This window comes from Peromyscus californicus, unplaced genomic scaffold (assembly GCF_007827085.1).
Source record: "Peromyscus californicus insignis strain IS unplaced genomic scaffold, ASM782708v3 Scaffold_17__1_contigs__length_78620276, whole genome shotgun sequence".
NCBI classification, from domain to species: Eukaryota; Metazoa; Chordata; class Mammalia; order Rodentia; family Cricetidae; genus Peromyscus; species Peromyscus californicus.
The window spans coordinates 14,530,733-14,541,946 of NW_026294469.1; the positions used below are offsets into that span (position 1 = coordinate 14,530,733).

The 11,214-nt window shown below is 44.1% G+C and overlaps 1 protein-coding gene across 5 annotated transcripts in view; it reads right to left on the reverse strand.

Moving 5' to 3' along the window:
- Positions 1–10,760, reverse strand: part of Rprd1a (regulation of nuclear pre-mRNA domain containing 1A) — a 55,450-nt gene extending 44,690 nt beyond the window's left edge. For 4 of the 5 annotated variants that reach the window (XR_008219037.1, XM_052741673.1, XM_052741672.1 and 1 more), the window contains exon 1: positions 10,513–10,757. Coding sequence is in view for 4 of the 5 variants with exons in the window: in XM_052741673.1 (XP_052597633.1) it covers positions 10,513–10,663 (151 nt within the window). In the remaining variant the exon portion in view is untranslated. Of the gene's footprint in view, positions 1–10,512 lie in introns of all 5 variants that reach the window. The other variant, XM_052741674.1, reaches the window with a different exon arrangement.
- Positions 10,761–11,214: the final 454 nt, after the last annotated feature.

Below are 11,214 nucleotides of genomic sequence, written 5' to 3' on the forward strand. Positions count from 1 at the left end.
CACTTCCTGGTGCCTTCAGATCAAGATGTAGAACTCTCAGCTCCTTCTCCAGCACTATGTCTGCTGCCATGCCCCACCATCATGAGAATGGACTAAACCTCTGAACTGTAAGCCACCTCATTAAATGTTTCCTTTATAAAAGTTGCTACAGTCATGGTGTCTCTTCATAGCAATAGAAACCCTAAGACAGTGCCTAAGACAGAAAGATGGGAAACAGAAGAAACAGGAAAAAGAAAGAACATACAAGTACACACAAAAAGTGCAAAGTAGTAGTATTATTTTTGTTAAGATAAAACTCAATTTACAAAATAACCACATTAAGGAAGACAATTATTCAGGAGTGCTTAGCACATTTGTGAGATTATGTAACCATTACTCTATGTAGTTCCAATACATTTTCAGTTCCTCCACAGACCCATCATATCCATTACACATTCATTCCCACTTCTCTCCTTTCTTCCCTTCCCTCTGAACTACCACTTTCTAGTCTATGATTTTCTCTAATTTATGTATTTCATATAAACAGAATTATACAGTATATGACCTTCTATGTAAAGCTTTTTGCTTTCCATGATGTTTATAAGGTTTGTCCACCCTGATATACATATCAGTACTTTCTTTCTTTTTGTGGTTGAATATTACTCTAGTATATGGTTATATCACATTTGTTTATCTATTCATCTGGTGGTGGAAATTCAAGTCCATGATTAAGAGTTTGAGGTTAGAGGCTCAGAAATTAAGAATACTTGCTGCTCTTGCAGAGGACCAAGGACCAGTTCCCAGAACCAACACCGGGCAGCCCACAATTGCCTGTAATTCCAGCACCAGGGGATCTGATGTTCTCTTCAGGCCTCCAAAGGAATCTGCACTCACAGGAATACATTCCCCAACACACACACACATAATTTATTTGTTTGTTTTCAAGACAGGGTTTCTCTGTGTAGCCCTGGCTGTCCTGGAACTCACTCTGTAGACCAGGCTGGCCTCAAACTTAGAGATCCACCTGCCTCTGCCTCCTGAGGGCTGAGATTAAAGGCGTGCACCGCCACCACCACTCAGCTCCTTTTTTTTTTTTTTTTTTTTAATCTAAAAATTCAGGCTGGAGAGAGGGCTCAGCGGTTAAGCAGACTGGCTGCTCTTCCAGAGGCCCTGACTTCAATTCCCAACAACCACGAGATGGCTCACAACCATCTCTAGTGGGATTTGCTGCCCTCTTCTGGCATAAAGGCATACATGCAGATAGGGCACTCATAGATAAAATAAAGAAATCTTTTTTTAAAATGTTAAAATATCTAAAACTTCAACTAGTCATGAGTGTGTTGAGGTATACAGCAGAATTAATACCATCTAAACCATCAGCTGTAAACATATCAGCTGACTCAATGTAAAATGCCCAGGCAACTCTGAGTCAGAGTAACACTAAGGAAGACCTAACACATAGCATGTGTTCAGAGAAAGACATAGATATTTGTTATGAGAAATCAGCTCATGGGATTAAAGAGGCTGTTAAGTCCCCAGATCCCCAGGACAAACTAGAAATCTACAAAATGGTGTAGTTACTAGTTGAATCCCTGAGAATCAGGAGTGGCAACAGAGTTCTGAAGGCTGTAGGCAGGAGACTCAGGTTGAGCAGCAGATATTTCCGTTAAAGTTGACTCATGGGGAAAAAGCACTGCCTGGAGGCTTGAAGGATGTCTCAGTGGGTAAGAGCATATGTTCTTGCAGGACTAGGGATCAGTTCCCAGCACCCACATGGTGGCTTCACAACCATTCATAATGCCAGTTCCAGAGGATCAAACACCCTGTTGACATTCATGGGCACCAAGCACACATGTGATGCACAGACACATGCAGGCAAAACACTCACACATAGATCTTTTTTTAAAAAATGTAGGGAGATCTTGTCCCCCCCCCCCCAAAAAAAAAAAAGATACTACCTTGTACCAGGCACTCGGAAGACTATAGCATGAGGACTGCCAAGAATCAAAAGTCAGGTACCAGCATGAGCTATACAGCAAGTACCAAGACAGGGCCACATTTCAGCAAGACTTTTAACTCAAAAAACCAACCAAACAAAAAACAGTACTTTATCATATACTGCTATGACAATTGGAGGATCTGGTGGTTTAGCTGGAATACAGTCCTTAACTACTCAAACTAAATTTGTTTTTTAAGAATAATCTATAAAATTGCTCTGAAGAGGTAGAGACAGGTGTTGTTAGTATTCTACTCTTTCGTGGGGGGCCCGCCGCCCAGCTCCCGAAAAAAATCACACAGAGGCTTATTCTTAATTACGAATGCCCAGCCTTAGCTTGGCTTCTTTCTTGCCAGCTTTCCTTATCTTAAATTATTCCATCTACCTTTTGCCTCTGGGCTTTTCCTGTTCTCTTACACCGTTGGCTTGCTGGTTGTATAGCTGGGTGGCTGGGCCCTGGACTCCTCCTCCTTCTCTGACTCCAGTGTCTCCTCCCAGATTTCTCCCTCTACATATTCTCTCTGCCTGCTAGCCTCACCTATCCTTTCTCCTGCCTTGCTATTGGCCAGTTCTTTATTAGACCATCAGGTTTTTAGACAGGTACAGTAACACAGCTTCACAGAGTTAAACAAATGCAACATAAAAGTAACACACCTTAAAATATTTTAGGACAGGAGGACCAAGAAATCAAGGTCATCCTTAGATGCAGAGCAAGTAAGTCAAGGCTGGCCTAAGTTACATAAGACCCTGCCTCTAAGTAAATATGAAATGAGTAAACTCAAAATCACAACCTAGGAACAAAAACTACTATTACTCAGGATGTTTGCAAATACTACAGATGAAGGTAACATGCTGAGTGAAATGGTGAGCTTTACTTCAACTGTCCCTGAATCAGAACCACATTCCCTAAAACTGGACCCAAGTGCCACCGGACAAACATTCAACAATACAGATCTTTTTCTTAATCTACAAAAACACAACTGACTTTTTTCAGTTAAGTCTTTTTTCACAAGGAAGACAGAGAGGGAAGGAGGATAGTGAACAAGTTTGAGAACCACTTACAACCACCACACACGCAGACTAAGACTAGTTATCAGACTAAAAAGGTTGCCGTCACAAAGATTAGGAAGGTAAGAGATTGAAATGATGCCCTCCCAAATACCAAAATGCTTTTTTTTCTTGCAACCTGTAAAGATGATTCAACAGCTAATACAGAAAAACAAGAACACACAAGAAAATTCTGAAGGAGGAAAGAGCTGTGGGGCTGGAGCAGTGGGTGATGCCCTGCAGCCACGGTCAGAGTGGCAGCAGTACCTGAGAACACAGACCAGCAGGGTGGAACAATGAGAGCCACCAAAGGTTATCTCAGAGGCTACTTCCCTCCCTTCCTCCAAGACAGAAATCAATTAGAAATGTTCCATGAAAATGCCATGGCGAATGCCCACATTCAAATGATCAGGGCAGCTGAGAACACAACTCAGTACAGTTTCTAGAAAACTATACTTACTAACAAACTTTAAAGGTCTTCCCAAATCCCTAAACTAAGCTAGGTCCCCTGTACAGTTAGTTACTCAGTAGCAGAATCCACTTCCCTGGCTGCCCTGTAAGCTCGTGAAAAGAAAGCTGTGTCATTTTATCTGCTAAATCATCTTAGCCCATTAAGAGGAATGCAACAATCTTTTCCTGAATAAAGCAACAGATCATTTGAAATGTGTACATTCAAATGAATATTCATTTTACTAAAACAAATGAACAAACAAAAACATCTTGGGCTGGGGAAATGGCTCCTGCCTGGTGCATAACCTGAATTCAATTCAATTCCCAGAACCCATAGAAGTCAGGCAGTGCATTCCAGCAATGAGGAGGCAGGCAGAGGCAGGCAAATCCCTGGGACACACTGGCTAGCCAGCTTACCCTAAGCAGTAAGCCCTGGAGGAGAGACCCTATCTCAAAACACTAGGTAGTTTCTGAGGAGAGACATCATCCACAACCTCTGACACTGACATGTACATAAATATAGGTTGCACTCACATCCATGCATACAAACACACATAAGTAACTTCTTTTATATTATGTACATGGCATGTGTGTTCTTTGGGAGGCATGGGGAGGTCAAAGGACAACTCTTTCCACCATGGAGGTAGCAGGAAAAGAACTCAAATCATCAGGCCTGACAGCAAACACCTTTACAAACTGAACCATCTTACAGGCCCTTTCCCCTAATTTTTTTTAAACCTGTAAAATTATACTTGTTTGTTTAATGTACGAGCACATGTTTATTTTTATTAGAAATTAAAGGTAACTTGCTTAACTAGGAACAACAACAGGCATTTTTTTTTAATGTACATCACAGGAAAGAAAACCTAAGAGGAATGCAACAATCTTTTCCTGAATAAAGCAACAGATCATTTGAAATGTGTACATTCAAATGAATATTCATTTTACTAAAACAAACGAACAAACAAAAACATCTTGGGCTGGGGAAATGGCTCCTGAAACCAAGAAAAACCTATTACAAAGCATGGGGGGATTTCAATTCAGAGGAATTGGTATTTCAAAAGGACCATGTCTGCCTATGGCACAGCAACACATCTTCTGCTTCTTATCTAATCACCCATTTATAGGAAATATAAATATTCCTTAGCCTGTGGGTCCCCTGGGACCCTCAAAACCATCTCCTGGGGGGTGCATGGAATCAGAACTACCTCTACAACAATGCTCAATTATCCTCTATCTTTTCCTGCTGCTCTCACACACATTAGTGGTGCCTTGCAGCAGTCATGAGATGTGTGAGGTAACAGACTGAATTCAGAAACAAACATGAGAATTCATTTCCCATTAAGGCACTTAAAAGATCTGCAGGGGCTGAGGTAGTTCCGTGGTAGAGTGCTTGCTCACTCAGCATTAAGAGACCCAAAACTCTACCCACAGCACCAAAAACAATGTAAAAACAGTCACTCCTCTTCCTAACATTCTTTTAGGAAAGACACTTTCATCAAAACATTCAAGGTTGCAGGAAGTCAACTTAGTAATTTTTAAATATTTAACGAATGTAGTAAATGCAAATATCACAAATTTTAAAAAAAGATGAAGAAAGGAAAAAAGAAGCTAATATGTTTTAGGTGTTAATTAAGATTATCTGCTGAAGATGGGAGACAACTACATGATGTTTATATTTGACATGTTTCATGATTTGTTTTTCTTGATCGGCCTACCAACTGATAATTTAGATTTCCCATCCAAAAAATGATACAAAAATCACTTTATACTGCAAGTCTTATTCCTGGAAAGGGATGTGAAAAAAAATCTATGAAAACAAGGAAAAAGTGATGCAGCTACAATTCAATTATCTTCAAAGACACAGTTGGTATTGGTTTGAGAACGACAATTCTTTTGTTGTTGTTACTGTTGTCTTGTTTTGTTTGAGACAAGGGCTTCTCTGTGTAGCCCTGGCTGTCCTGGAACTCACTCTGTAGACCAGGATGACCTTAAATTCAGAGATCCACCTGCCTCTGCTTTCCCAGGGCTAGAATTAAAGGCATGTGCCACCACTGTCCGGCCTATCAATTCTTTTCAACTATGAAAACAGTATCACACAACATAGAAAATTGTCAACTTATAACAGAATCTCTTCAAGGACATATTATATATTGCTATTTTGTTTTGTTTTGTTTTTTTGTTTTGGTTTTTGGTTTTTTGGTTTTTTTTGTTGTTGTTGTTGTTGTTTTTCGAGACAGGGTTTCTATGTGTAGTTTTGGTGCCTGTGCTGGATCTCGCTCTGTAGATCAGGTTGGCCCTGAACTCACAGAGATTCGCCTGGCTCGGCCTCCTGAGTGCTGGGATCAAAGGCACGAGCCACCACCGCCGGGCCTATATTGCTGTTTTTAAAGCAAATGTTCTAAAACCAAACAAATCAGAGCAGGTAATATATAGTACTTACTTTATTGTTTTATTAACACCATCTCTTACTAATCTAAAGCATTATCAGTGAATACAAATTCAACAAATACTTAAGAATTTTCATCAAAAGGCAATCAGTTGAGCTAAAACAACTAAAAACTGAAATAAGAAAACCCAAAGGAGCCCATTATCTGCTTCATACATGCCACACCACCACACCCCACTTACAGCACAATATAGAATGATAGTTTCCTAGTACATGACCACGGTGCTGAAGGGGATAAAGATCCTAACGCCGATGAGCAAAACCACAGGGAAGTGGAAGAGCACTCAGGTGAGGCCCTACAAAGTATCACCTGTGATGAGGAAAGGAATTTGAGGGCAGATTAATTCAGACCATGTGAGATCTGTGCAGAAACAAGCTCCCCACCAGCAGCATGGTCTTCCCTGTCATTCAAAACATCTATTTACATGTCATTCTTTTTTTCTAAGTACAAAGCATTTCACTATGTGAGGGCACCCCTGAGTCCTGCTCATAGCACACCTTACCATTTGCCCACACACCTGCACCACTCTCTGTTTAATATATCGAACATTACCTAACACAGATCTCATTCCTTCCTTTTCATTCATAATGGTAATCTTTATGTTGGAATACAGTGCTCAATCACTGCTTTTCACATAGCTTTGTTTTGTTGAGGTGGTGGTTTGTTTGGAGGCAAGGTCTATCTACCTATGTAGCCCAGACTAGAGTTGAACTTTAATTTGCCTGCCTCAGCCTCCAAGTTGGAATTATAGGTAGACCAGAGCTATACATGCATTCTTTGTAACTGCAGCTTGTGTAAACACTAGATTTTGAGAGTTTTCTAACTTTTCTAAATGGCAAACTGGTCTGTACCCTGACTGTTTAATCAAGATTTGGTTGTTCCTTAATTCAGTTATGCTGTTTCACATAGCTCGATCAGGAGTGCCCAATCTTTTGACAACACACCGTCACCCTTAAAACTCACACTCAAGAAAGAACCATGCAAAGGGGGCTGCAAAGGCGACTCAGCAGGTAAGTGCAATTGTTCTTGCAGAGGACTGGAGTTCGGCTCTGGGCACCCACAGGGTGGCTCACAGCTGTCTGTAATGCCAGTTCCAGGTTTCAACACCCTCTTCAGGATCCCTCAGGCATACAAATGGTGCACAAACATACATATGCACCTTTGCACATAAATAAAATTTAAAAAACATTTTCTGTGCAACAGAATGACCAAAGAACAACAAAAAAACACACATTAAAAAAAAATCGCATACTGTCATGTCCAGACTCTGTTGGGCAGCATTTACATGGGCTGCGTGGAGCCCGCCAGCCGCAGAAGCACACACCTGCATCTAGCTCACTGACTAAAAAAGAAAGCAACAATGAAACTGCTGGGCATTACTAACTTGTGTATCACAATTTAAAGGCCATTTTTTAAGAGCTATAAATGTAACTCAATGGTCTTCTTTCCTTACCACACAGGACCTAGACCATGTGCCCTCTTCACATCCCTACAGTTTTATCCACTTCAGCATCCTCATGTCTTATAGCAATCAATCATTTAACTATTGCAAACTAGGAGACTATCACTGTACACAGAACTGTAAGGCTGGGAGTTAGAGAAAACAGTACTATGGTGTGCAAGGCCTCGGGTTCAATCCCCAGTACTACACACCCCCAAAAGTAAGTTATTTTCATTTTTGTGATAAGGTTGCAATACACCATTCTTCTATTTCAGGATATATTCCGAGCAAGAGAACGTTGATGTCAACAGGCATATATATACTTTCAACTTCATTAGAGGTCAAGTTCATCTCTAAAGCAGGTATACCACTTTAACTCTTCCACCAAGCAGTGTTGTTAATATTTCTCTTTATCCTCAACAATTCTCGACATTATCATGCTTTTTTATTTATTTATGGGGACAGCATCTCTCTATGTAGCCCTAGCTGTCCTGGAACACTCTATATCCACCAACTTCTGTCTCCCAAGTGCTGGGAACTAAGGGTATGTGCCACCACACCTGGCTTATCATACAATGATATCATGTACCATTGATATCATTGGTCTATTTTTTTTCCTAATTACTAAGTGTCACTTATGACCTTTTCAGGTTTCTTCAGGCAAAATGCGCATAAAGGTGCTGTTTTTTTATGATGGCGTCCTACTGTCCCGGCCCTGTGTTGGCTGCATGTGTTTGTAAATGCTTTCCTGCCTGCCCACTCCCATAAGTCTATGGCTGACTTTGAAATTCACAGCTACCTTCCCAGCTCCCACTATCATTGTTTCTCAGAGCTTTTTGTTTTTCCGAGATAGAGAGTCCCCTCTGTGTAGCCCTGGCTGTCCTGGGACTTGACTTGTAGACCAGGCTGGTCTTGAACTCACAGGGATTAAAGGCATGTACCACCGCCACCGCCAAGGCCACCGCCACCGCCACCGCCACCACCACCACCACCACCACCCGGATTCTCAAAGCTTTTGATCCCCTTAGCTGAAACCCAACCCAAGTAATCAAACTGAAAGTCAGAACAGTAGCTCATTTTTTTTTTTTGGTGTGGTTGGGGGGGGGTCAAGAAAGGGTTTCTCTGTGTTGTTTTGGTGGCTGTCCTGGATCTCGCTCTGTAGACCAGGCTGGCCTCGAACTCACAGATATCCGCCTGGCTCTGCCTCCCGGAGTGTTGGGATTAAAGGTGTGCACCATTGCTGCCCTGTGCTCAATTTCTTTTAAAAGCTATCTTCTTAACCACAGCAAACACACAAGACAATCTGACTTCCACATGTACCCACATGCAAGTAAGTATACACAAACAGTAAGTGTAATAAGAAAGGGGGCTGGAGAAATGGCTCAGAAGTTAAGACCACTTGCTATTGCAGAGGATCCGGGTTCAGTTCCCAATACCCACATCCAGTCGAACCACATCTACATGTAACTCCAGTTCCTGGGAACCCAACGCCCTCTTCTGGAATCCGTGGGCATCAGGTACAGCAAGAAGAGAAGATACATAATTAAGGCATAAACATGAAACTAATTTTATTAATGTAATAATAAAAAAAAAAAAAGAATTGCCTGGCGGTGGTGGTACATGCCTTTAATCCCAGCACCTGGGAGGCAGAGGCAGGCAAAGCTCTGAGTTTGAGGCCAGCCTGGTCTACAGAGGGAGTTCCAGGACAGCCAGGGATACACAGAGAAACCCTGTCTGGAAACACACACACACACATACAATCCATCCAAAAAAAAAAAAAAAGTTAAAGCCCAGACACTTTATATGAAATCTATGCGAATGTCTGAAACAAAGAACAGCGCCACTGTATTCAATGATTTAAAAATTAAAGGTACAATTCAGATTAAGCCAATGAAAAAAGACAGGATCTCACTATGTACTACGTAGCCCTGGCTGACGTCGAGCTCGCTTACCTCGAACACAAGAGACCCTGCTGACTCCTGTGTGCTAAAATTAAAGGTGTGTGCCACCACACCGGGCCACCAATACCTATTTTATTTTCTGTGGGTCTAACACAAACTAGCTCTTTACACATAAAGTTACTCAGCAGGAATGAAGTGAATGTTTGCATATCAGGGAGCGAAAGACATCCGTTCAAAAAAGTTCGCTTTGCTATGGGTATCACTATTAAATATTCTGTAAAATGAAGACGCTGAACTTAGGGTCCTTAGATTAATGTCATTTTCAGGTAAGGCATCTACAATCCAAAAGCTAAAAGAAATTCGCCAGACGAGATCCTCTTTCCTACCAAGCAAGCACTCTTTACTCCGCATCACGTGGAGTAAACCCACGGTTCAAAAACTGTCATACCTGCATTAGTTATGCATGAGCAAACTGATCTATCATAGAAAGCACAACTCCCAACCCTACATTTTTTTTCCCTTTCAACTTCCTGATTTTTTTTCCTTCTCTTATCCTCCATGAAAAACTACAGGATGAAAAAAACGCCGACTGCGTGAGTTTCGGGTTCTAATCGGGTGTTGGGCCCAAGCCTCTCGATACTGATCCAGTTCTTGGTTGTGGGATTTTTTGATTATTTACACTTTTAGTATGTCACTGCGGACCAAGCACCGGTTCTCACGGAGGCGTGGTGAACGAAGAGAGGGACACACTACTCCCTCCGCCCGCAGACCCCGGGAAAGTACTCGCGAGCCCTGGCGGGGACTCAGGAGATCGCGGGTGGGACACGTAGAGAGAGGGCTAAAAGCCGAGTACCAGGGAGTCGGGGTGGTTCACGGAGTGCCAGGGGCAAGATGCCGGGACCCAGAGGAAGGACGCGGGATCCAAGAAACTGGGGTGCGGCGCGAGATGCTAGGAGCCCGGAGTGGAAAGCGGAGAGCCGGGGGCAGGGCGCGGCATCAGGGAACCCGGGACCGGATCACCGCGAACCTGGGTTAGGTCGCAGGGAGGCGGCGCGGGAAGCTAGGGAGCCGGGACCGAATTACCAGGAACCTGGGAAAAACTAGGGAGCCCGGGCGGAACTCAGGGAGCCGGCGCGGGGAGTTCGGGGTGGCAGGCTAGGAACCTGGGGAAGAGACGGGGAAGCCTGGAGCAGGACCCCGGATCCAGGAAGCCGGGAAGCCCGGGGCAGGACGCGCCCGGCCGCTCACCTTTGCGGAGCTCCCGCTCCCACACCGTGACGATGGGCCGCGAGTGTTTGCGATGGTGGATGAGCCACAGGGACAGGGTCTGCACGCTCTGCTGCGAGTTGCTCAACTCGGACAGCTTCTTCTCCAGCGCCGCCTCAGAGAAGGCGGACATCCCTCCGAAACCACGTTCGCGCCGTCCCACGCCGTGGAGCCGAGGGGAGGAGAGTGTCGCCGCCCTCGTCGCCGCCTCGCCCCCACACCCCACCCTTCCCCACGCCCTCACCACCGCCACCCCCGAGTCCGAGGCCGGCCGCAACCTAGCAAGATGGCGCCCGGCCGGCAGTGACGTCATGCGCCGGGCCCCGCCCCTCGCGCTGCTCATCCTGGGAAAGGAGACGCCGCCGGGAGGCGGGAGTGGAAGGGAGGATCCGAGCGGAAGGGGCCGGAACTGTGCGAGGGAAGGGAAAAGGGGCGGGGCGGGGCGGGGCGGGCCTCCTGGGGCGTGGCCAGGCCTCCTGTGAGCGGTTCTGGGCTTTCTGAGTCCTTGTTTCTAGGGAAAACTGCTCTGCTACATTAATAGTGATGACAGATCTCTGAGTAGCTTTGTCCGTTGATATAAATTGGTGCAGCCACTTTGGAGGACAATATGCATGATCGATTACATTAAATACCACATAATCCTGGTGGTGACAACCGCCGAGGGTTGGGGGTCCGCATAGGTAC